Below are 26856 nucleotides of genomic sequence, written 5' to 3'. Positions count from 1 at the left end.
CACCTATAACACAGTAAGATTTTTTGGCTCCCGAAGACAGCGTTATATCGGGGTAGAGGTGTATTCCTAGAATGGTAAAGCACTCCTAGGACAGAGTTGGCCTTACTCACTTGAATAGTCCCACTGCAGTCGAGCATGATTCCCCCCTCACCTTGACTGGGTTTTCAACAGTGTAACTCCATTGCCGTCAAGAGAGTTGCACCAATTTACACCAGTGTGAGATCAGAATAATGCCCAATAGGGTCACTTGCACGAGTGGTTTCAGGGTAGCAGCCATGTTAGTCTGTATCCTCAAAAAGAACAGGAGTACTTGTGGCACCTTAGAGAAGAAGTGGGCTGTAGCCCACGAAAGCTTATGCTCTAATAAATTTGTTAGTCTCTAAGGTGCCACAAGTACTCCTGTTCTACTTGCATGAGTGAGGATTATTCATGCATTGCAGGGGCGGCTCTATAATGGGTAGGGCGTGTGTACAATGGGAGAGCTGGTCTCTTTCCATAATAACCGTTTGGCAACGCTTGCTGACTTCTCAATTGTTGTCACTTTGGACTGTGACTACAACCCAACTGCCACCTCTACTGTGCAATCCTCATAGCAGAACTGGGTCAAACCCTCCTGCTAATCAACATGCAGGAAAGAAAATTCAACTCCTGGTGCCACTTCAACCAATGCAGCAAATGTTCTCTCCAGTGCAAAGCACTAGAGGATAAACATTAGCTGAAAATGAAAACAATCGTTCCTATGTCTCATCAGTCCCCGGTCTCCAGTGACCACAAACCAGAGATGGAAATTGGCAGATACAAAGCACAATCTAAATGCAGAGAGCAGCAACTGTGCAGCCAACGTGACAGAGAGATGGAAGCACAGAGATGCTTTCCACTCCAGTATCCGAAAGACGGGGTTTTATGAGATTTCCTCAAATGATCAGGAATCATAAAAGCTGCCTCTTCAAAAAGAGATGAAGAAAAACTGTGACTGACCCTGGGAGAGAAGAGAGAGACCAAAGTCAGTATCACGCTGCATAGCAGCTTGCCCCAGGATACAGAATGGACAGTGCTGACAAATGGACACAGGGAATCAAACCCAGGAAACACCGTGTGATGCTATCCTAGGCAGGTCAGACCCTCCTCCCTGATGGACACCACGGCGGTCTGCCTTTTCCTTTCCCTTTTCCTTTGGCATCACTGGCCTAGCTTGTGGTACCGACAAAGTCTCATTAAATATTGCAGGAAGGGAACGCCAACGCTGGATAGCACAGGGCCTGGGTCAGGTGAGCTGGATGGGGGAGGAGGCGGGAAAGTAGGGAAAGACCACAGAGGGTTTTGCCCAATAATATCCTTGGCTGGGAAGTGTCTGTTGGTGCTCGAGGGCCAGGGAGGGAAAAAGTAAGTGTGTGTTGGGGGGTAGAAAGTGTGAGTGTCACAGAGAGGGGGACAGAGTGAGCGAGTCAGGATGAAGGGGAAGAAAGAGTGAGTGTGTTGGGGTGAGATGGAAGGAAAGAGTGAGTGTGTTGGGTGAGCGGGGTAAAAGTGGGTGTATCGGGGTGAGACGGGGAAGAGTGTGTGTGTCAGGGTGAGAAAGGGAAGAGTAAGTGTGTCAGGGTGACTGGGGTAAAAGTGAGTGAGTGTGTCAGGGTGAGCAGGGGAAGAGTGTGTGTGTCAGGGTGACCGGGGGCAGAGTCAGTGAGTGTGTCAGGGTGAACGGGAGAAGAGCGAATGAGTGTGTCAGGGTGACCAGGGGAGGCTCCGGGAGTGTGTCAGGGTGAGCAGGGGGAAGAGTGAATGAGTGTGTCAGGGTGACCGGGGGCAGAGTCAGTGAGTGTGTCAGGGTGAACGGGAGAAGAGCGAATGAGTGTGTCAGGGTGACCAGGGGAGGCTCCGGGAGTGTGTCCGGCAGACGGAAGAGCGCGGGCGGGCCGGGCCGGGCCGGGCCGGGGCGGAGCTGAGTGCCTGCCAGCCGGGGCAGGGCGGGGGCACGGCCGCAGCAGGCGGGAGGAGCGCTGGGCGCCGCCCCGTGGGCGTGGGCGTGGCCGGCCGTGGGAGGGGGCGGGCGGTAGTTGGCGGGGCGGGCGGGCCCAGCCGATCCCCGGGGGGGGGGGCGCGAACCGCCCCTTAAGGGCAGCCGGGGCCGCCCCTCGGCGGACTGGCTTGAGTTCGGGGCTGACTTCGCCGCGTCTCCGGCCGGCAGAGCAGGCGCCGCGCGGCCACTAGGGTCCCCGCCGGGCACCCCCCGCCCCGGCCGGCCGGTACCGGCATGGAGCCGAGCTGGCTGCTGGGGGGCGCAGCCCTGCTGCTGCTGCTGCTGCTGCCCGTGCTCCTGGCGCTCAGCCCCGCCGCCCACTTCCAGCTCAAGATCGGCTTCTACTGCGTCCTGTGCGTGGCGGCCTCGGCGCTGGCCGTCCCGCTCTGCCTGCTGCGGCACGGCGGCCGCACCGTGCGCAACATGAGGCGAGTGCCCGACCCCCGCAGGAGCCCGCCTGCCCCGCTCCGCACCCGGCCCCCGCGTCCAGCCCCGCCGCGAGGGGCCGAGCCGGCTTGGGAAGCCCCCGGCGCGGTCTCCGGGGGGGAGCGGGGCGGCCGAGCCCCAGCCGGGACGGGGGGGGCGAGGCTTGGTTGTGCCCTTCGGGGTGTTGCTCACTCGTGTGCCCCGCCCGCGGACCTGCTCTGGCACTTGCCCTCCCGGGCAGGGGGAGCTTGTTTGCCCGCTGGGTGTGACCGGGCCCTCGCTGTGCCCTGCTTGTTAAAACGGCCCCGTGCCGCCTGGCCTGCTACCAGCCTGTCTGCTTGTTTGGGCTGGCAAACGTGGGAAGGCTCCAGCGCTCTCTGCACCCCGAAACTCGGCTTGTCTTGTAACCCTGGCGTTGTCCTCTTTACAGACCGGTTTGTACTCGCCCTTCCTTCAGTGATGGGCCCCAGCCAGTAGTCCTGGTGGGGCGATCCTTCGCTGTCCAAGCCACAGCTAGGTCACAAACACTGTCTTGTGACCGCTTGGCATGACTTGAGCAATAGGAGGCTAATACAGGCAGGGCTGATGAGAGGAGGCGTTAAGCCAGTAGAAATTACTGGGGTCTGGTGGTCCGGAAGGGGGCCTGGCTTCCCCCCTCTTGTTGGCCCTGTTTAGCCAGTCCGCCCTTGCTGGGGGGCTTGAAAAAAATTTTTCACCGGGGCCCGAACTCGCTCTCGGTGGCCCTGAATACAGGTAACTGCTTTCTGTTGGCTTACAAGCCTTGCTAGCAGGCAACACTTGGAGACGGAAGAGCTAGGATGTTAATGCTGCCCCCCTCCCCCTTAAAACAACACGCTTCCTTAGAGGCTTACAACCAAAATACTGACCGCTTTTAACTCTGGTGGTTAGCTACTGTGAGCTACTGAACTGTGGCCCATTTACCACGGGTAGCTTGCCAAGGGATATCAGGCCACAGGGTGCTGGCTCTCTTCCTTTCCAGCTGTTAAACTGCATTAGAAGGTGCGGTGGCTAAAAATACATTAAATACTTTCCTAACCTTTTGTTTGTCCCTGTAACCCATTGCTGTTGCAGCCCCATGGATGTTAAAGCTATTGCAAATTGACAGGGAGGTGACCTGTGTGGTTATGAAGGAGAGTTCTCCATGAAGTTTCTATTAAGATGTGATCTGCCCTGTAAACATACTTGGGAATCTTTATTATTAGAATGTCCTCTTTTCTGCTTCTTACATGTGTAGTAGTTTTGTTTTGAAGTGAGAGTGTGGATTTTCTGTAGGTTTAATGCACTCAGTTGCTAGTTGGAGAACGTGTATTGGATGGAGGTTTTTTAAACACTGTATTACTCGAACAGTTTTAATCTGTTCAGTTTTGTATCCACCCCATTGCCTAGATTCAAACACAACAGGCTGAGTGGGGTGATCTGTTAGATTGAGTAACTCGTCCCTTACTTATGCAATAGTGCACCTGGTGACTGAAAGTGCCAAAGGAGGGTGTGAAAGCTGGGAAGTCACTTAACGTATATTTTTCTGATTTATTCCAGTCTCTAAAGAAAGCTAGTGAGCTGTATTCGGGCCTAGGTAACCTGTGCCAGTTGGCGCCCTGACTTGTTTTGCCTCTGCTTAACAATCTGTCCCAACTCGCATTTAGCTCAGATACGCCGCTTCCTTGTCCAGACCTGAAGAAGAGCTCTGTGTAGCTCTAAAGCTTGTACTTTATTGGACCAACTTTTCTTGGTGGAAAAGATAAGACTTCTGTTTGTATTGCTGCACCGGTACTACACTTAGAGGTTATGCTGCTCTGATTCTGACAATGTTCAGCCCTGGTTGGGGTGAGGATCTTTGGGAAAATGCTTAGTCACGGGCTTTTGAGAACACTTGGGATGACTTTCACAGCTGTAGTATCTTGATTGTGTTCACTCTGGCACTGCTGGAAGGGGGGGGGGGGGTGTATAAAGTCCAGGCAAGCTGAAGATGGCTGTAGAATTTCCTATCAGTGTCCTGATTTACTTGGGAGATAGATCCTCTGACTAAACAAAAGTGTCTTAGCGGAACTGGGTTTGGGGGCGGGGGGGGAGAAAGAAGCAGGGAGGGCAACTGAAAAGAGATTCTCTATTGCCATTTCCTGTTACAGGCACATATGTGCCCTGACCACTTTGCAGAAATCTACAAATGTGAAATATCCATTGTGGTAGCAGGGAGCTAAGGTGCAGGTATGATGGTTTTATAGCAGGGATAGTCAATAATTATTATTATTATTATTATTATTATTTTCTTCTCTGGACAAAAAAATAAGTAAATATATTTGAGGTCTGTTCAAAAGCATCGGGCTGTCCAGATTTAGTGCTGGTTTGCCTATTGACTAACCCTGATTTAGAGTGGCTGTGCAATAATTAATGAATACTATATGTTGCCTGGGTTATTGGGATACTTACATATGACTGTCTTGGTTTAGTTTAATGGAGGGCTGAGGTAGGGAGAAACCAGCAGGAAGGGGAGAAAATGGCTGAAGACAAGCCACTTCTCAGCAAACACCTGAGAATTAGAAGATGATGCCAGGACAGGAAAGGGCCTGGGAATACAGGCCACCAGAAGAGCGGTGGCAGGTTTTAAAAGGAACACTGTTGGCGATGGCGTGTATTTTTGGCAGGCCAGACTGGGATGCAGGAACCTGCTAAGGTGTCTGTAGAAGCTAGGCCTGCCTAGGTTGCCATCAGGGGATCTTTAGGTAAGATAGACATGCTGGTAGACTTTTGAAATCTAAATGCTTTGTTCCTACTTAAAACCAAGTATTGTTTATATTGCAGAAGGCTGTTTAGTGTAACTATTGGTCATACACCTTCAGAGTCCGGCCAAACACAATCAAATCTGCAGGATAAGAATGGCTGATAGACCGGCCCCTAGGTAAGAGTGGGAGAATTGTGGCATTCCACCCCAGGAGAGGTTAAGGCGTGAGAGGTGCACTCAGACCAGCAAGTGTTCAGAGGTGCAGCTAGTCCTGTAACTGACAGTACTGTATTGAACTGGAGCAGGACAGTAAAGCCTCTCCCTCAACAGGGAAATGCTGTTGTAGAAATTTCCCTACTGCTGCTAACCCCATGCTGACTCCACGTGGCTGCATTGGGAGGCTTGCTGTCAAAGGGCTGCTGGCTTTTTAAACAATCCTTGGGATCCCTGCTCAGAGCAAGGTTATACATTCTTCTTCCCCAAATATGTCCATCTACAGTTCTAGCTGTTGCTTCTGAAAGCAGTGCGTCCCTTTGCTCTTGTCTGTATGCTGGAGCATGGCCACCAGATTCTGCTTCTGTTATCTCTATGCACAGTGCAATGTGGCAGCTTCATTTTTAAGTCCGCTGCCATAGTCCTCTTTCCCCATGCCTCCCCACTCCTCACAAACTAGTTTAACCCATAATCGCTGCTGTTTCATAGTGTGAGGGCGCTTCTGCGTTGCGGTCATATGAATTTAATTATAATCTTGTGAGTAGCCAAAGTGTTTGCTCTTTGAAACCCCCAGATCTATCCTGTTGCTTAAATCTGTCATTTTTGTCTATTAACTCAAAAGGGTGTAGCTGGAGGTGCTGTCTTTTGACTAAGATGTGAAAATGTGGGACTGACCGGTAGGTGTCTGGGCTGACCCTCTTCTGAAGTGTAGAGTTGTTAACCTTTTGGAGTCCTAGCCAAATTCCAGTTGTGATTTTACATCTCTAAATTCCTTGGAGGGTTTCCATGGTCTGACATCCTTATTCATGTCCCATCTGTAATTGTAGCTGTGTGCTATTAAGCACCTTCTGTGTTCTACCCTGGAGGTAGCTAGGTTTTAGTGGTAGGTGGAATGAGATGCTCCTGGATAGCAAGTAAAGATGATCTGAGACAAGCAAGTGATTTTCTATTCTCACTACAGTGCAGTGGTAATAATACTGTTGTGGAAGTTTAGTAGCTAGTGTGACTTCTGTAGGTACATGATGTAATCTGGGATGCAGGAGCAAGCTACTCTGTGTTGAGCTTGCATACGAGCAAAATGAATTGATTCAGAATGGCCTTTTCCCCTGCATGCTTCAAAGCTATATTTTAAATGCAAAGATGTAGCTGTCAAACCAGTGCCCTGACACTTTTGACAGCAGTGGCCTGCCATGGCCAGAGATAGGAATAGTCCACCTAGTGTTCCCTTGAGCTGCGCATAACAATCCCTGCATCTTTTGTGCGCACCTCTTAAGCCACAGATACTGGTCTCCCAAAACCTAGGAACTGCACTGCATGTTGTCTACTGGCACCTGACCTATCTATTGGCTGTTTACATATACAGCTGTCTCTTACAGAACACTAGTCTAACCGGAACCAGTATTATTTTGCTAAAGAATATTTCTGCAAAAGTATATACAAAATACTTCAGCTGAGGATACAGAAGGATTTGTAGGAACCACCACAAAACCGAAAGACACTTCAATCTATTGAGAATATACAACTGTCCTTTCAAAGCAGGCTGAAAGTGTGCTTGGTTCAAAAGTACTTTTATAAAAGCAAAAACTTCTTCTCCTGGGCTCTTGCTGTTAATCGTGCTACTGTGACCTCTCTTTAGATCTGGAGGAAGGAAGAAAAATCTAATTGTACTTCATTTGACCTCCAAGGCAGTGTTCTAGTGTTGTCAAAGCAACCGCTGTACTTGAAGGGAAAGTCACGCTACAATTAGATGTTTAAAAATTTCCTTGGGTCATTGACTGAGAACTCTGAATCTTTCACCACTCTCCCATGTGTATGTTTCTTGAGATCCTGGCTTCTGTGTGGCCTGTTGAGACTTTTTGTTTTGTTGATCTGTCTCTCCAAAGTTCTGTTGCCTTGATAAACAGCCAAAAGGGTTCTGTAGCCGTAGGTAAAAAAAATCAGCACATTGTGGAAATTGTCTTTATGATATCCTAGTATTTGTAGTTACAACACTTGGTCTGAAGACTTTCACTTCAGAAAGAGAACATTATTCAAGGAAGGGCTTTCCCTTCTCCAACAAGCATTCTTTGGAGAGCTGACTGACTTGGCCTTGTTTGGCTCTGCTGTCTGTCAGTCAGCATACCGCCATCCAAACATCTTAACTACTCTGGTCTCATTTCCCTTGCCTACATGTATGAAGGGGAGAGGTGGGGCAGGGAAGCAAAACTGCAGTAGAAGTGTGGTGGGAGGGTCAAGAGCCTGCACTTCTTCTGATCACTGGAGTGATGGGCTTGGCCCTCCTGGGTGAGGGATGAGTCTGAAGGATTTGTCACCAGGGTGGGTGGGGAGTTGAGACTAGCAAGAATAGTGACTTGCATAGTGGGAGTGCAGGCAAGAGAGTGAACAGAGGACCGAAGTAGCAGATGGGGAGACTGAAAACAAAATATAACTATTATGATAGCCAAGTATTGTGCTTCCTCTAACTGTGTTTTGGGATGGGGAATGTGGCGACTCAATGCATGTAAACGTATGCAAATAAGCTGCCATCCTCCACTTCCTGGGATATTGCCAGCATGGCTCTGCATGCTGCAAAAGTTATACACAACGGACTTAACACAGTTCTGCGGTTACAAACGCCCCTGAGAAATGATCCAAGTAGAACTGTCTTTCATGGGATTAAAAGCCCAGTGGAAATGATTCCATTAAGATTCAGAGGGTTATAGAACTGTCTCTCTCATGGTGTTAAACTACACAACGGTGCCCCTTTAACTGTAAATATCAGCTGTGTTAATCTGTATCCACAAAAACAACAAGGAGTCTGGTGGCACCTTAAAGACTAACAAATCTGCCCAAATCTGTTAGTCTTTAAGGTGCCGCCGGACTCCTTGTTTAACTGTAAATGTGTGTTACACAAGCAGCATGCTGGTGCAAGCAACTGCTGCACTAGCTAGTGCTGCTCTGTGGTGGTCCTACGTCCTGGCAGGCGTGTGATGACTTGCTTTGCAGTTTATGAACTTGGAATGTGTTGTGCCATGTTAGCAGGATACTTCCCTCTGAGACGTGCCAATCCCCTGGCCCTCTGATTGTGCATGATGGTAATTCTCATCTTTGTGCTTCGCCTCTTCATCCAAAGTACCATGGTTTTTTTTATAGATGTGGGGCATCAAGGCACAGAGGCTCTCAGGACCACAAAGGGTGTGTCTGCACTGCAATTAAAAACCTTCAGCTGGCCCAGGCTCTGGGGCTGTTTAATTGTGGCTTGGGCTGTAGCCTAAACTCTGGGACCCTCCTACCTCACAGGGTCCTAGAACCTGGAAGTCTACACTGCAATTAAACAGGCCCACAGCCTGAGCCCTGCGAACCAGTGTCCGCTGGCCCATAACGGGCCAGCCCTGGGTACCCGAAGAGTTATTGTCCGGTATCGGAGTGGAGCCTAGGAACTCGGACTCCTGCTGTCTGCTAGACAACACTGCCCTCTTTGCCTAACTTGCATATGATGCCCTCTTTTAGTACGGAACTCCTCTGCCATAATGCTACACCTAGAGGCAGGGCTGGTTCTGCGGTCCAATTATTGGGGGATGGGGTGGGGGAGATTAGTGGGTATTTTGGGGCCCCTGGGTATCACTAGTTAAACAAACAACCTTCCAGGAGTCCTGGGGCCAGTTAGACCCCAGGGGTGGCAGGTAGTGCTGGGCCTGCCTAGAGGCAAACTGCCTCCTGAGGAAAGCTTGGCGGGGGGACACAACTCCTGGCTTTAACTTGTTCTGGTTAGAACAAAGGTCAGGTTATTTTAAAGTCCAGCTCCACTGAGGCAGGATTGCACATGCTGAACGATAGACTTTCTGGCATAGCAGCTTCCTGGATTGTATGTGAGCCAAGTCCCCTGCTGGGAGGGGGAGAGTAGCCATGTTGTGTCTCCTGTTTGGCGCAGAATATGCTATTGCTGTAGATAAAGGGCTGGGCTGACCCTGCCTTTCCCAGAAAGGACAGGTGCCAGGCTTTACAGCAGAGCTGGTGGTTAGTTTTTGGGGCTGGTGTTTTGAGCACAGCGGGTGGGTGGGTGGGTGCACGTACATACGTACGTACTTGAAATTGTTCTGTGCCCTGAAATTTCTGTAAGTAGTTAGTACCTAATTCAGCTCTGTGTTTAAGCCCTGATCCAGATGAACTGAAGAAGTGTGATCTGTACATCCACAGAAGCTCTGGATTAAAACTTTGGGTTATGGGACCCAAATGTTTGCTGGGTTAATTCTGTACTTGAGTGCCAGTGATTTCCCCACCTGCTGTCTTCAGGTAGCATCACTGAAGTCAGTGCAGTTTCTTCTCTATCTCCAAAGGTGGTAGGAAAGGTAGGGGTGTGTGTGTGTGCACGCACACGCTATGGGATGGTGGAGGGGTCACAGTATGGGGAGTAAGTGTGTCGATTTTGGCTTTTAACCTTTAGCACCAGTCTCCTGGCATGTCCCACTGGTTCCATTCTCTAGTCTTTGCACCTGGACTAATGGATTAAGGTTTAACCTGCACTGATGAAAGTTGACTAAATAAATGAATGATGTATGCAGCTTAGAGAGCTCCATGGCAGACTTTATGGCCTGGTACAGAGATCCTTGCCCCTGCCGCTGATTCAACTCCTGGCTCCGTAATGCCAAACCCAACATGACCGAGAAGAGGTCACTACCTGCCAGTGTGAGGCTCAGATGTCACTTGTTACACACAGCCGATTGTGAAATCTCATTAAAGCTGCCAACATGTAGCCTGCCCCATTAGACCTTTAAAAGCATGAAATGCATCCTGCATTGACAATATATTTTTGGCGCCTAAGGGGGCGTGTGCACTGCAGTTAGACACTTGCAGCTGTCCTGTACCAGCTGACACAGGCGCACGGGGCTCAGGCTATGGGGCTGTTTTAATTGTGGCGTAGAAGGTCTGCATCAGAACGTCTGGTTTGGGCTGCAGCCAGAGCTCTGGGACCCTCCCACCTCACAGGGTCCTAGAGTCCGGGCGCCAGCATTTACGCTGCAGTTAAACAGCCCCACAACCCGAGCTCCGTGAGTCTGAGAGTCCAATGGCACAGGCCAGCTGCGGGGGCTTTAATTGCCGTGTAGACGTGCCCTTGGAAATACGTTCTTGGGTCTCGGATAACCTGTTGGTTGATGAATTAGACTTAATGTTTTAGTTTCACAATCAAGTGTGATTGAGGCTTGTAGTGTTGGAAAGAACCTTACACACACACACACACACACACACACACACACACACACACACACACACACACACACACACACACACACACACACACACACACACCCCCCAGACTACAAAGCCTGGACACTGGCTATGCTGGCAGAGACCTCTAGTGACCCCACCTGAGGAGTCACCAGGGAGGTGAAGGAATGCCGTTTCCTCCTATCCCCTGCCAATGTGTCTCGGTAGCGTGAGGCTTATGACCTTTGTAATGCTGTCACCACATGTACTGGGGGAAATCCTCGCTGCAATGCCCCTCCTCTTGCCCAATTAGTGTAACTAAATGAGTCGGGCCCTGTGTGCTCTGGCTCTGCTCCAGATCAGGACGTCACCCCTTGTGGCCTGAGCAGTTTTAGGACAACCCCCTCACTTGTTGTGCAACCCGGACCTTTCTCTTACAACATCAAGCCACCCCCTCATTCTTGCCAGTATGTGCCCTTGGGTAATGTGTAACCAGCTCCTCCTGCTTTCTGCAGAGTGCTGGTTTCCAGAGCAGTGACCTCTCCCCTGGTTCAGCGATGGAAGGGAGGTGGGGTTGGAAATTGGGTCAGTCTCGTGGCTAGGATACTGGTGATCCTTGTGCTGACTTGGTGTCACGTTGGCTCTCGTAACCCCACTACACAATCCTTTTGACTGTGTGCCTGGAGTGAGACAAAATGGGCTAAACCTCTGCCTCTGATTTCTGCAAAGAACGAGTTGGTGTGTGTGTGTGCATGCTCGTTCTGAGCAATTGCCAGTCTCCTGTTTGTTACTCTTAGTAGTAAAATGATCTGTCGAGAGGCAGACTTGAATGCAGCCTGGGTTGGTAATCACTGGACGTTTCTGTTTGAGTGGATGGAGCACTGTATCCTTCAGACACCCTGAGAACCAGAAAAAAAGGAAACCTACTTTATTTGTAGTTTACCAGACAGGAGCTGTTAGCTTCATCCTGGAGGTCAGTTGGTCTCCTGCAGGCCAGTCCATGGGCCGTGATTCGCTGAATTAAATGAATCTTCTCTCAGTCCCTTCTCTGTGGGTCAGTGTCCCTGGTGCAAGCCACTCCTGCAGCTGGCGGGAAGTGGGGCGTTCTCCCAAGTCTTGGCAAAAATATTGTGCAGGGTAGGCCATGGGCATCGGGACTGACAGGCCCTGCTGTGTTGGGATCAGTGCTCTGCAGAGGTGCTCACGTTGCATTGCCTGCGCTGTGTCCGGTAGATAGAGGACTTGAGTCTCCTAGCACCAGTCCTGCCAGTATCAAACAACATCTGGTATTCTGCTGACCTGACTAGTTTGGGGAGTGAGTGCTATCCTGTCGGCATCTCTCTAATAACCCTAAATCAATAGGATTTAGTAGTAATGCAGGAGGAAAAGTTGCCCTCTCCTGACCTTGCTTCTGTCTAGGAAAACAAGTAGCTGCAGAGTCGGGCTAGTCAGAGGCTTTGATCAGCTTTAATAGAAAATCGCGTTTTGACAAAATGAGAATCTTTGTAGAAAGCTGCTGCTTTTCTCACTCTCGTTTTTTGTTTTGTCAGAAACCGCTTTGACTGAATCTGGTGTTTTGACCAGTTGGACTCTTCCTGTGGGAAAACTGGAACATGTGACAAATTGTCAATTTTCATTCACTTTCTGCCGGGGAAGAACCCATCCTGACCAGCTCTAGTGCTGGCACAGTGCCCCATGTATTCTCTCTCGCGTTCTCTGCTTCTGGTGTCCCACTCAGCTGGTTGTAAAAGCCCCAGTCTGTCCAGTCCCAACCAAAACTACTTGCAGTTATCTCAAATCTAGTTGGGCTTTGAATGAGACTGTACTTTCCTGAGGGTGCGGGGTCTGGGAGGAAATGAGTGGTCCCCTCCCAGAAGCCATGCTGTAATGAAGAGAATCCAGGTAGAGAGGGAGAAGTGCGTGGAGGGGTGTCCTAGCAGATAGAGGATGGGGACTTGGGAGAACTGGGTTCTATTCCTGGCTCTGTCCCTGCTCTGCTGGGCCTGGGCCTCAGTTTCCAGATCTGTAAAATGAGAACACTGACCTCGTTTATAAAGTGTTCTGAGGTCTGCAGATGAAAAGTGCCATATAAGAGCTAGGTAGAGGTGATAGGGAGGAGAGAAAACCCTAATGTGTAGCATGGACAAGGGTGCTTGTGACCAACTGCAGGCATGGTGGCTTGTATTGCTAAAACTCTGCTAGTAACCATGGCAGCTAACCAGAGGTCTAGCTTGGGACATGGATGCATGGTCCTGTTTTGTTTCCTATGGAGGCTAGGAATCGCTAACCTTGTTTATAATCTGCTTTAGCCAGCCTTCCTGGGCAGAGCTGGGAAGTAAAGCATCCTGGAGTATGCTGCTCTGTGTGAATGCCCCTGTGCATGCTGGCTCATGCTGAGGTGCTGTGTGAGGTAGAAAGCATTCAACCAAGGTAGGCCGGGAGGTGGGAGCAGCTGCACAAACAGTTGTGCTGGCAGCAGCTGCTGTGTGGGCGCAAATGAAACTGCAACCTTTGCCCGGTCTGGCTACAGAATTGCTGCTCTGTGCCGATGGCTGCCAGCAGGAGCTTCAGAAATGGCCATCTCTTTTGCCAGGGGGCTTATTGGAGAGTGCAAATGCCCAACCCACACAGTCTCAAACCAGATGTGCCAGGGAGGTGGGGGGAACTTCAGTCTCAGCAAGTGGGGCTGTGCCAGGCTGTCTAGCATGCTAAGGTGGGAGAGCAGCTGCTGCTGCCCATGGTGTGAGACGGTCTGGTTAGGGTGCTAGCTCCTTGTGCCCCCAATCCGAGAGCCACTCACAAGACACCCCTCCCTCTCCTTCCCTTGCCAACATTAGGGGAGCATGAAATACGCTCATCCTAGGTTCCATATGTGCTGTCACACCTTCATCTTCCCCTGTAGGTGGCAGTAGCTTCCCCCGCCCCCCCCCCCCCCCCCCCCCCCACACACACATCCAGCCTGAAACAGCCAGTATGTGCTGGCCAGCTGATCTCTGGGCCCCACACTCCAATTCTGAGCTCAGGGGACCCTGTCCCACCTCTTTGTCTTCCAAGTGCCGCTCTAAACACACACTCTTCTCTTAGATCAAGTCTTTCTTTGTCTTAAGCAGCGTACGCGTGACAGTGAGATTCACCAGCACTTGAACGTGGGCTGCTTTTGTTTTCTGTGTTTAAGTTTTACGCGCGCACGCATCTCTTATTCCCTACATCTGCTGAGGGAGGCTGTTAGCTTCCAGCATGCTCCCAGCAGAGGCGCTTGCTTCCTCTGCGCCTCTGATGGGGATGCCTACTGACTGCCCCATCCTCTGCCCCCCCCAACTGTTATCGTGCCGGAGGTGTAGGGCTGAACATTGGAGCAGGGAAATGGGGGTTTATCCACCACAGCAGGCTCTTTGTGTCGGTCCTAGCAGTGTATGGGCAGCTCATCTTTGTGATAGCTGCTGAATGCCCCCAGTCCTGTGGCATGCCAGGAAGAGGGATGGGAGACTTGCAGTTGGAAGTTCTGGCTTTTAACTGCTAACCTTAATTTAAATGAAAGTCTGGCTTGGCACTTAATTCTGTAAGGGCTCTTTAAGCTCCACCCAGCTGTGTGGGTGGTAGGAGCAGCACCCTAATCTCTGCTTGCTGGCAGGGAGTTAGCGTGCGTCCTTGTACAGGGTGGGGTCTTGGTTCTTGAGTCTGCATGAGTCTCCTGTCTCTGCTCCACGGGACTCGCTCAGCAAACTGCCAAACTCTCGCTTTCTTTACTAGCAACCAGTCCAGCTATTTCCAGATTGAAACCAAGGGAGCCAATTTACAGCAGCAACAGCAACTGCTCGTGCTGTAGGGCGCTCAGCCCGAAACGGAGTCGCATCGTAAGCGCTCAGCCCAGTCTCTTGTCACTGGGTGCTGACCTCTCCTGAAAACATGGCTCCCACCCCAAAGTGCCCGCTGTCTAAAGCGGTAGGCAAGACGGAGTGTGTTGGGGAAACCCAACGGTGGGGCTAGCATGGCCCATCTCCAGCGGGTTCAGGAAACCACTTTTGTCTTGCCAGAACTTCCGAAGCAGCTCTGCCCAGTGCAGCAATGGGGTCTGCGCGGCTGGACCCCTGTACCTGTGTGGGGAGCCCCATTGAAGACAGTGGTGCTCCCTACATATACAGAGTTCATTGCGGGATTGGACCCTTGCTTCTTGGTAAGGAATCACTGGCCAAGATGGTACTGAGAAGGCTCCCAAGCTGCTCTATGCCTTCCCACAAAGCTCCTTGGAGTGAGCATCTCTCCAAATAAGTTGCATTAGGCGGATATCTCAGGTAGCATTACATAAGGGCTAACGCACCAGAGCTAGTCATCTTGCCTGCTGGAAGATGGCAGGTGGTGAATCTACTGAACTGGTTCCTGTAGTGCTGTTTCACCAGAGAAAGCTTCCCCCTGCAGATGGCAGTGTCTTATAACGATGGTACAGATAGATGTGAAGAGAGAGAAACAAATATGACTTCTAGGGTGAGTCTACAAAATCCTGTCGTTTGTATGTTCGATCATCGAGCTCAGTAGATAACTTGTTTGCCCTTCACTTTCAGGGCCTTTCAGTGATGTAGCTTGGACTGAGGAAATTTCAAAGCAATTTCCCAGTCACACCGTTTTGGAGCACAGCAGGTCTGCAGCAGAGTGCTGGCATCAGTGGGGGAGCAAAGGGTAGTTTGACTTGCCTTGGCACTAAAGTGTCCTCTGAGGGGTTCACTGCTTCTCTGCACACCTCTGATGTGGGAGGGTGACTGTTCTGTGGAGCTGTGTGCTGTACTGCTCGGAGGGAGCTGGTCCAAAGGTACCTTTGCGGAAGACTTTGTGGGGGGAGGCTGTCGATGAGGGTGGGGTTATGTGACAACTGTTTAGAACAGGAATTGAAGGATATTTCATGTTCCTGCCCCTCCTAATAAACTACAGGGCAAATTAGGCAGCTTCCAGCTCATGCAAGGACATCCCAGGAGGGCAGATAAATGAGGGAAGTGTTGACACCTTTTTTGGTCCTTAAGCCTGTTCCTCTGGCTTAACCGATTCTTTCTGCTGCCCTAGTGCTGCGTCTTCCACACCATAATGCAGACGCTATTGATTCCATGAGACCTGCTGGCCTCTCACTTCTCTTCTCTCCTCTGCTCTCTGCAGAATCATCAAAAATATCGTCAGGACCTTCAAGTATATTTATGGCCTGAGGTTTGAGGCGAAAGGACTGGAGAAGTTCCAGGTCGAGGGGCCATGTGTCATCGTGTCAAACCATCAGAGCATCCTGGACATGATGGGTGAGTTGCTTGGGTTGGAAAAGAAGCTGTCTCGTCTGAAAGTGAACTGTTGGGTGCGCCTAGCTTTGCTGTTTGGGAAATCCTGTGCTTGTCCCAGATTTGGGGAGTCTCCAAGCCTTTTAGTGGAAGAGGCTCCAGGAGACCTGACTGTATGTCACAAAGTGCATCGGCCAGTTCTGCCTGCCGGAATTGCCATGTACGGTGTCGAAAGCTACAGCAGTGTCTTGAGGGGAGAGAGGCACAGAGTAATGGGACAGTGGGTGAGCAGGGAGGGGTATACTTGCAGTTCGGGCACTCTCAACAGAGCAGTGGAAGAGCCTGGTATATAGCGAATTAGGTATTGCCAGACTGGATCAGACCCAAGGTCTATCTAGTCTAGTGTCTGGTCCATGACCGTGATCGCCGCCTGATGCTTCAGAGGCAGATGTAAGAACAGCTGTGGGATAATCAAACACAGGCACGCAAGAGGGACTCAGTGTGGCTTAGAGCAGTGGTATGAGAGTTCTAGTCTGAACTGTCACTGACTGGCTGTGTCCCCCTGAGGAGAAGAATGTGGCTGCCCCCCCTTTTTCCCTTCCGTCTGTGCTCTCTAGTGACCCTGTGCAGGATACTTGTTACTACAGCTCGCAGAGGCTCTGAGCAGATTTAGCTGTACCACCCCAATTACTGACCCATGGCAGGCATGGGTCAAGTCTTAGCCTTCAGTCTAGTGGAAAGGCGGTTCTGCACTTGCCCTGAAATAAAGGCCAAAGTCTCCCCATGGCCTAGGGCCTGGTACTTCATGCAGAATTTGCAGGCTGTCCTATTAGAGGGCTAACCTTCCAATCCTGCAAAGACCTAAAAGGCAAGCCAAGCAGAGAGGTATGTGGAGTGGCACCCAGAGGCCATACTCCCACTTTCTCCAAGCTGGGACAGTAACGAGATACTGTACTTCATCCTTCCAGGGGTAAATATTCCAGCTGGAATGCCTCTTGTTGCATTGTCTGGCTCACTTGGGTACATCCCAAGGGTTTGTTCATCTTAATAGAGGACGTTAGCATGACAGGTAGTGAAAGGGTTTAAAAAAAAAAAAAAAACCTTGACTAACCAGAAAATAAGCTAGTGGAGCCCTTAGAGCGAAGGAGGAGACTGTGGTACACCTACTTTCTAGCTGCAGCCTGTCCGCTGGCTCAGCAATTGAGACTACATTATTACTATTCATCATAGTGCCTTAGAAGTCTATCATGAACCGGGACCCCATTGTGCCAGGTGCTGTACAAACACAGCTAGAGTCTAGGAAGGAACCAGTGATCCAAAGATGGTGAAGTCATAGCCCCATCTTGCAGACATGGGAGTAAGCAGAGTGGGTCTAAGGCGAAGTGAGGAGTGATGGCAGAATTGGGAATAAAACCCGTTTCCTCCGTCACAGCTCCTTGCTCCAGCCATTGACTCCTGCTGCCACCCTGTAAGTGCACGTATAAAAAATTACCTTTCTGAGCTGCAGCCCCTGTTAGAGAGGCAAAGGCTCCCATGGGTCCCTTCTGCCATGCTCCTGCTGCAGAACCAAGGAGACCCCTGAGGCAGAGCTGTGGAACAGGTGGCCCTTTTACGATGTCTCCTTCCCTTCCCGCCCACACCCTGCTCTCGTTCCATCCTCTTACGACTAAGTCTCTTCAGCGTCTAATACCTGAAAGCTGCTGAAAGACACGTGGTGGCTTGCAAGCCAGCGATGCCGCTGAATCAGCAAGGGATCATCTCTGCAAAGTTCCCTGGCTGCTGCCACCCTTCCTGTACATGCAGCCTGTTGCACCCGTTCGCTCCCAGTGCTTATCAGCAAGCGTGGGTTGTGTCGCTCGTACGCTGCCGATCTGGTTTGTGGGTGGAGAAGGATGTTCTTGTTGTCATGGCTTATTGTGGGTGGGCTTCTTACGCTCTCCCTTCGCCCTGGGCTTAGGGTTGATGGAAATCCTCCCAGATAACTGCGTTCAGATCGGCAAGAAGGAGCTGCTGTACACTGGCCCTGTGGGTCTGATCATGTACCTGGGTGGCGTCATCTTCATTAACAGGAAGAGTACGAGCAATGCCAAGACGGTGATGTCTGGGGTTGCCCAGACCATGCTGGATGAGAACGTGAGTAATGTATATGCCACTAGGTTTTTGTGAGTGCTGGGCACTGCTTGCATCTGTTGGAGTAGAGGGCTGCTTGTGCTGGAACATTAGTCAGCCGCTGGATGAAGGGAGGGTGGAATACTATGAGAATTATCGTCTGACCTCTAGTACCTGGTGGCTAGCGTGGACATCAAATGCCAGTCCTGGCTAGCTGTACGCGCAGCAAAATCTTCTGAGGAGTTCCAAACAACTAGGAATAGAGGCATGCAATCTATTCTCTGGGTTAGCCCTAGAGAGGTTATGTGGGTTAATTCTACAGCTAACTTCTGGTGTGCCAACAAATGGAATTCATGGTTTATCTCGGCCTTACAGGTGAAGGTATGGATATATCCGGAGGGCACGAGGAATGGGAATGGTGACTTGTTACCATTCAAGAAAGGAGCTTTTCATCTTGCTGTTCAGGCACAGGTAACACTTGTTGGCTTCTTTTGCAGGCCAAAGCGCTAAACAGGCCTTCCAGTGAAAGGTCTACCTATGGTGACCAGACACTGGCAACATGGGATTCGTTAGCAGTCCAAAATGTGAGCATGATGAATGACACCCAGGCCCTTTGACGTGAACGCTATCTTCAGAGCACCCAAGATAGTAAGCTGCAGAGAGAGGCAGCTTTCTCACTGGGCTCCCAGAAGTATGTGAGTCTCCTTGGAAAATGGCACCTGAAACTTCCCAGATAAATGGGCTAGAGGGGACATGGGTGGGGACCAGAGAGATTATAAGGACTGCCCTCCTAGATCCATGGGGAGACGATGATGGCCAGCCAATACCATGGCGTAACTGGCATCCTTCTCCAGGACAACCCCATGGAGCATGATCAAATTCTGGCTAACTTGGCTCTTCTACTACTGACTTGCATTTTAGCTTCTAAAGTCATAGTTCTGAGTCACACATCTAGTCTGCAATAACGTGGGTTAGAACCCGCCTTTGTCAATTAGATCCCTCCTTTAGCCAACTGAATCACTTCCTCGGTGTTGCCTGCTCTGCAGTGCACGGTGACCCGGTAGGTGCTGTGGTGTTTAGCACAGTGCAGGTGGGGACTGATTGATTAGTGCCATGTCTTGGAAGAAGCAAGATTAAAATGTGGTTCGATACATATAAATGCCACACAACTTGTACAGGCTGTGGTCTGGATAGTTCAATTTCCAGCTCCGTAGTGGTTGGTTAGATGAGTTTATTAAATTGCAACATGGTATGTTCTATAACTAGAAGACAGACAAAAGTTGATATTCAAAGTAGCCATATTTTGTGACCGTTTTTCTCTTTAAAAGAGAGAGAGAACTGGGTAAATACAACTTAAATAGTCGCCAGCATACTGGAAGGGGATAATGCTTGCACTGGTGCAGTGGCCTGCTGAGCAAATACATGGAGGATTCTAGTTTCCCGGGCCACTAATTTAGAACTTTACTAAGTTCACTTGAAAACGGTCTGGCTATTCCGCTTCTCCTGGATTTCTTCAGGCTTAGGAAGTCCTACCAGACTCTGAAAACCAAACACTGCTTCGTATCTCATGTCCATTCTATGTTTGTGGAGGGCATGATGTTTGTATGTATACAAGCTTTAATATACCAGGAGCAGAAGGGACCATAATCAACAGTGAAGCAGAAAATATTAAGATTGTAGTTCTTAACCTATTTCCTGTATATTTGTCTCAACCTCCTTGATCTCTAATGGACAGTTTAAACCCAGTGTGGAGCCTGTGACTTAAGAAGCCAATTCCAGCTACAGACCACAAATCCAATATACAAATTAGCCACCCAATAACAAGTCATTAAAGATGGATTTCTAGAGACTGGGCTAAGGACAACATCTGAAGTAGTGGCTGGCTTCGTTTATATTCAAAGCAAGTTGCCCACAGTAGATCTTCCATATTGTGCCAGATTAAAAATAGCTGCCTCTTCTCCTCTTTCTTGGTCAGAGGCATTGCCTTGCTCATAAATGATTGCAAACAGTGATTCCTGTTCCTAAATATTTAACCAGCACCTTCCTCCTCTTGTGTGCTTAGAGGCATTTGCAGTGAATGTTTGAGCTGCTTATCAACCTAGGGAATTGCAGGATTAAACATACTGAGGAGGATGGTGCGTTGGGCTTTGACTTGGGAGAGTAACTGTGTGCTTAGAGCCCTGGCCTGAGACCTCAGGTCAATTCCCATCACTGCTGCAAGCTCCTGTGACCTTAGGAAAGTCACTTGGGCCCCACTCCTCAAAGGTGTGGAGGTGCCTAATTTCCATTGATTTCAGTGGGAGTTAAGCGCCTAATACCTTTTTGAAGATCTGGGCCTTTGTCTTGGACTCCATTTTACGTATGGGAAAGGAGAGAGTAGCTTTCTCCTGCCCTCTGTATTTTTTGAGCCTACAGTCCAAAGCCAGAGTTAGGACTCTGTTCTGTATTTGTAGACTACCTAGCACCATGGGGGCTCAGTGTTGACTGGTGCCATGCTATTGTAATACCAAAAAACCTTTAACTTTCCGGTACTCTTTCCCTTCCCAGGTTCCCATTATTCCTGTGGTGTATTCCTCGTTCTCTTCGTTTTACAATCCAGCCAAGAAGCTATTTATATCAGGTACTGTACTGCTTTGAACCCCTCTTGTTTCTGGTCTCCCAGCAGAAGAAAAGCTGGGCTCAAGACAGAGGTGCTGAGGTGCCTTTATTTGGGCATTCCTGTCGCAGTGGCTGTCCTCTTACTAAGTTGTGTTCGTTCAGTCTTCCAGAGCCGGATTGTCCAAGGCACTCAGTAGCCATGATCAGGGCTAGACGGATGGATTTATTTTTTCCCCAGCAGAGCTTGTCTCAGACAGTGCTCAGTCAATTGAGCTCTCTTGACCATCTGGCCCTTAGGTGCCCAAGTAGGAGCTGAGCTCTTCTGAAAAGCGGCCTCCAAATCTCCTTCACTTAAACTGTTGCACTGGGACCCAGTGGTGAGGGTAGCGTTTGGGCAAGAGGGGGCAATGCTTGGTGTTGGGCCAGGATTGTTTCTATGTACTGTGTTGGGCCAGCTGCTCTTAAGATGCAAAGCAGGGTGCATATAGGCACCTCTGGGGACCAGGGATCAAATTCTAGCATCTTACAAGTGTCTTGAGCAGCTGCTAACCTTCCAAAGCCCTCAAATTACTTGGTTCAACAGGCAGTCTCTCCTGGGGAGGCCCAGGGATAGAATATCAGGGGATGCTACCGGTGGGTCACAGCGCTTTGGCAGCATATAGTATGCCCAGTTACTATCAGCTCTTCACTTCAATGAGCAAATCCAATATGAAGGTAGTGACAGCAGTGAATAAAAGCTTTTTTGGATTATCCTTGGGGAGAAAATCAGCTGCCTCTGTCCCCTTCTGCTTTCCTGTCACAATCAGGCCACTTCTGTCCCAGTGTCACTCAACTGGCATCTTAATTCTTCTCCCATTATCTGCAGTTTTAGTAATCTCAGTGCTGGGCTTGTCCTTCCGAGGTGCCTCACGTGCTGAGCCTTGGGCTAGGGGAAACCCTGACTACAAGATCTAGGTGGCTGCTCTTCAGGGAGGCATTGTGGCCCGGAGTCTAGCGCTCTGCACTGGGACTTCGGAGATCTGGGTTCTATTCTTGACTTGGCTACTGGGTGATCTAGGCAAGTCACTTTCCTGCTCCCTGCCTCAGTTTCTCCATCTGTAAAATGGGGATGACGCTGACCTTTTTTGTAAAAGCACTTTGAGATCTTTGGATGGAAAGTACTAGGTAAGAGCTAGGTTGTGGTCTTATTACCTAAGAGGCGGCTCTGGGCCTGTGGTAGAAATATCTCTACACAAGTTGGGGCATAGGGAGAGATGTAAGCACCCTACTGACTAGAGTATGGGCTGAGGCCTGGTCCAGTTAACTCTCATCTGGCCCATGCTTGCAGTATATAATGGGCAAAAAGGGAACGGGCGAACAAAGCACCTGACACTACTGGGTCATGCACAGCAGGCAATGTCCTGTTCTGTCATAATCAGCAGATGTTTCCTGTGTTCCAGCCTGCTTCCTCAGCATATGCAGGCTAGGTCGCTGGGTTGGCTTTTTGGCTGACTCGTTATCTCAAGAGTATCAAAATGCACCTGGCCCTGTGGGAGAGAGCACCTGAAGGGCTCCTGCTGCCTCGTAAACACTCTTGCAAGGTGAGGCTGGAGTTTCTTTAACTGCTCACTCAGGAGCTGTTGGCTTCAAAGGAATGAATTGTAATTCTCTCCCCGAAGGACTTCCTGAGTGTTGTCCTAGCTGGGCCCCTGCTCTGCCGGAGGGCTGTACCCAGCCTTTGTGACGATAAAGGGCACACTGAGAACTGAGGAACTAGGAACTTCTTTCAGAAGTGGCTATTGTTACTTTCCTTGAGTGGGCACTTAACCGCCCTGTTGAGTCCCCTAAATGCCATTGCATGCCACAGTGGTTCCTGCTGCCGCAGAAGAGGAGCGGGGGTCTGTGTCTTGCTTGTTGCAACAGCAGGGTCTATTGGTTTAATTAACCAAAAATAAAATCTCGCTCCACACAGCAAAAACCACCCCCCGAAACCTGTACTGCTGGGCAGCCATGTGGAGGGTTGCTGGCACTTCTTACTGTCTGGGGAAAGCCAAACAGGACTACATGGCTTCCAAATGAATGTGTGCCCCCATGGGTAGGAGGGTTAAGAGGTAAATATCACCCAGCCAAATCATAGATGTGATGACTTCAACTCTGAGAGCCAAGTGGCCTGGCCTCAAGTGAAGCACCTTAGCTTGATTGTGGCTTTCAATGACTGGGACCTGAGCAGATTAGGTAGGCCAGAGGGTGTGTAGCTTAATAAAGGAGCAGAAGTACTTTACTTGCAGAAGCAAAGCTTAAACGATCAAGTGGCAGTATCTTGTTTCAGACCATACTCTTATTGTGTACATATTAACTCACCCCTATGATCCCACCAAATACCTCCAAGGATCTAATGGTTCCCAGAGAGTAAGATCTTATTCCAGGTGGTTCAATTCACTCCTAAGGGTGCAGCCTGAGAGAGACACTTGGGTATTGAATGTAGAAATGCATTCAACAGAGCCAATTTCCTTGGACATATGTATAACACTGACGTTCATGACACGACATGTGTCCAAGGAAATTGGCTCTGTTGAGTGCTAATCGCTACTTGCTTTTGTACATGAGGGGGTTGTGCTGTCACAATCCTCTCTAGAGAATTCTTTGTTAGTAACAGCTACAAAAATGACCCTGCTTTCTAAAAATGTCACACCAGTGACCTTTTGCAATGGACTCTGCCACTAGCCTGGTGGGGACAGGGAAAGGAGTCGCAAGTTCTGCTGGACTAGTCCGTTTGAGCTACAGCTGGAATTTGCAGGCATTTCCTGCAATAGGAAGCCATGAATGCCTGGGGTCTGGGTGCCTGCTGCCAGGAACTCCTTGTACACAGCCTTGGGACACAGATGGAAACGAGCTATCCCCACTAATGGCCGTTACAGCAGATGTAACGGTGCACTTAGACTGGATCCTGGTAACTAGCACATGCGAGCTTTGCTATGCTGTCTGCTATGGCCACGTCTGCTGCGCTCCCAGGGGTTGTGAAGGTGGGGATTATGATTGGTATTTTAGCCATTCTCCACCCTTCCTATGACTATCTAATGGCCAAATGCAGAACTTGAGTTTCTTCTCTTGTTCCTAGGTAAAATCCGGGTTGAGGTGCTCCAGCCTATTGAGACCAAGGGCCTGAAGGCCGAGGATGTCGCCGACCTCACGGAGAGATGCTACTGCACCATGAGAGAGACCTTTTTCAGATTATCTGGCATAGCGAGTGAGGCGAACGGCTCAACGCAGGGCCCTCAACAATAGTATTCCCAAATAGCAGGGACTGAAAGGACCTATTTCCATTGCCAAAATATCCAAGGGGTTTCTCCCGTTCCTTTGCAGCAGGTTTGGGCAAATCCTAAGCCTCTGCTTAGGGTAACCTAAGTTGACAAACACCATTTGTTGGGCCAATTCTACTGTTCGGTGAATCTCTTTTGTGGGTTCTTTATCTCCCCTGGGGACGTGTCTCCTGCACTCGGTTTCCTCAAACACCCTACAAGAGCTAGTGCTGATGCCCAGTGCAGTGAACTCTTCTGCGACCTCCTGCCACACTCAGGTAGCTGGGACAGTAGGTGTTGCAGAACACTGTGTTAAGGTCCTGGCACCGACCACTGCAAGCCTGGCACTAGCCACAGCCAATCCATTGGATGCCGAAGACCGTGTTAGGTACATCTTTGCAGCCTCCAACTGATTAATCCTCACTTTCATCCTGTCCCTAGCTGTTGGTGCTTGAGGAGGCGAGGGTAGGAGCAGTTCAGATGGCCCTCTTCATGTGGCTGTGCATTCCCAGCGCTTACTGACAGGGACTGATGCCCTAGCTGAAATCTTGTTCACAGCTGAAATTCAGCTTCTAAGGTCTCTGCCCAGCACTGTTTCATTCTTCCTAGCCTCGACTCTCACCTCAGACACCATTTGGTTTTTGACAAATCAACCTGTTGGGGATTTTTTTTCTCTAAAAAGACACTAAGCATCTGTGATTCTGTTCAGAGACAAAGATGGGAGACCAACCACTCACCCCTTCCTGATGGAATGGCCAAGTCGTAGGACGTAGCAGGGAACTGAAATGTGCAGGTTGCTCTTACCAGAAGTCCTGGTGCAAGCTTTGTACAGATGTCCATCCCTTACTCGCTCTCCAGACAGAGTGAATTCCCCAGCAGTACTTCTAGCAATCCTGCAGCCTAAGGCTTCCTTCAGGTTCTCTGGGCTAGGACAGGTGGGCCTTATGGGGCCAGCTACTCTTGATGCTGTCCCTTAGTGAAGTCAAGTTTCCGTGTCCACTGAGTGGACAAGCTCCATGTGGACTCATTTAGGGATGGCGTAGGAGGGGGAAACGTGGAGACCTAAAAAACCCAACCAAACCTGCTGTATAGTGTCTTGGTAGGTTTTTATCCAAACACTTAGCCTGATGGCTGCTATAATGCAAACCTCTATGGGGATGCTATCTCTCAACAAAATCCCTGGGGTTTGTAAGTGATGCATTAACATGTCAAGAACTAAACTAAAAGGATGAGACAAACCCACAAAGAGACCGGGACTTTTCTCTGCTCATCCCCTTTGTTTTGCATTACCGCCAGCATCCCTGACTTAGTGTATACTCGTGTACTCCACCTGATGGCTTGCTTTTAGCATAAAGCCAGGTATGACGGGTTGAGGGAAGGGTAGATGTGGCACTTCCTTGGTATTTGTTGCAACGCTTTCAGTGCTCAAATGTTCTGTTTAAAATTGTTTTTAATCTAGGTTTTGTACCTAGACTCTTCGTTGCTGCTCTTGCTTCCTAAGGGCTATACTGTGCTGTTTGACACACTGCACATCCGAAGCATTGACCAAAAGACAGTGCCTGCCATACAAACGTGTCTCGGAAGATTCGCCTTACTAGGACTGTTAGTGTTAGGCGAAAGCCATGGTGTTGGAGATGTAAAACATGCTGGATGGGAGAGGTGTATGATGGCCCTGAATCAATGTTTCCTTCAGTGTGAATTTGCCAGCTGGGAAATAGCAGCTAGAGGGATTCCCGGTAACTGAGTTTGACTCTCCTCACCCAGCGGTAGAAATGTCGAGCTCCTCAAAGGGAGTAACAGCAGAGATGTTTATGCTCCCTGGGGGAGCAGGCCTTGGCCATGAAAACTCCAGGGATTTGCTTAGAGGCCTTGTGGGAATGTTGCCTCAAGCTCACCAAGGCAGTGTATCTCTTCATGTCAAGTAATCTGGTGCAATGCATCATCCCCAAACCTCCTGCTCGGTGGGTGGCATTGGAGATGATGCTGTCTCAATCACTGAATTCCTGTTTTTTCTAGAAAGGACACCAAATCGAATGCTTAAAAAGCACTAATGCAGAATTGGGAGAAACCAAATAGAGGATGCTGGGAGGCGGTAGCTCCACATGGTTCAGAGCTGTGTTTACAAATGAATATTCGAGCATCCATCTGGTGAAATCTGGTTTCAGTACAGACCCAGTGGAAGAAAGCAATCCTCCTGCTTTTCAGTTCTGAAATCCAAAGCAGCACTTTCTTTTTTTCCTTCCATAAGAATGGCAGACAAAGCGGCGATGTAATTGAGGCAAACATCCAAGTTCTTGTGGAGATTTCATTCCCTCTTGCCCAACGGCTCCAGTCTAGGGTGAGCAGTTGGGAGGGTAGGGTGGTCGTAACGGGTGGATATTTTTCTTTGGCCAAAGATGACTCTGTATCAGATGTATAAATCTAAGTCTGTCTGTTTATGACCGAAGTGGGAAAAGAGATTGAGCGTGCACAAAGGCCGTTGTCTGCTGTTCTGTTTTTTAGTTGTTTAAACAATGTATGTTTGATCAAATGTACATTCTTATAAAGCAGTTATTTAAATAGAAAGTCTTGTGTGGGGTTTATTAGAACCCAGGTTGGGTTGAACTTATTGCCTCTTGTGGGTGGGGAGTGTGTACCCAATATTGTCAGTTTCCCCATTTGAGTCTCTGTCGCTAGCTACACGTTTGCCCCGTGAGCATGGTGAGGTAATAAGCGAAGAGAGCCTTGTCTGGACCAAATCTGTATGCAGTTTCTGCCGCTTCCACTCTCAAATGCATCACTATTTACTACATGGATACATGTTAGTTAGACATTGATTGTGCACAAAGATTGCATGGCCGTAAGGATCCCTGCAGAGATCCTGCGTAATTACCAATTTTGTAGAAAATCGTTAGTGTTCTCGGAACCAAGCACTGAAAGCTGGAGTGAGCTTCCTGTTGCTAACGAGCTGGTACGAACGACTCCTGCATCAGGGAGGAAAAGGTGTTTTTTGTCCAAGCTTCTACAGTGAGGACTTGTTTACCCAGTGTGGTGTGTAGA

The 26856-nt window shown here is 49.6% G+C and overlaps 1 protein-coding gene across 1 annotated transcript; it reads left to right on the top strand.

Annotated features, from left to right (window-relative positions):
* The first annotated feature begins 2112 nt into the window (after positions 1–2112).
* AGPAT2 (1-acylglycerol-3-phosphate O-acyltransferase 2) lies at positions 2113–26382 on the top strand. The gene is made up of 6 exons (XM_054007542.1): positions 2113–2445; positions 15723–15856; positions 17790–17965; positions 18317–18412; positions 20489–20561; positions 23637–26382. The coding sequence occupies exons 1-6, from the start codon at positions 2252–2254 to the stop codon at positions 23801–23803; spliced, it is 840 nt and encodes a 279-aa protein (XP_053863517.1). The 5' UTR covers positions 2113–2251; the 3' UTR covers positions 23804–26382.
* The last annotated feature ends 474 nt before the right edge of the window (positions 26383–26856 follow it).

Source organism: Malaclemys terrapin, chromosome 17 (genome assembly GCF_027887155.1).
Source record: "Malaclemys terrapin pileata isolate rMalTer1 chromosome 17, rMalTer1.hap1, whole genome shotgun sequence".
Taxonomy (NCBI): domain Eukaryota; kingdom Metazoa; phylum Chordata; order Testudines; family Emydidae; genus Malaclemys; species Malaclemys terrapin.
This window is presented reverse-complemented; position numbering and strand designations above follow the sequence as displayed.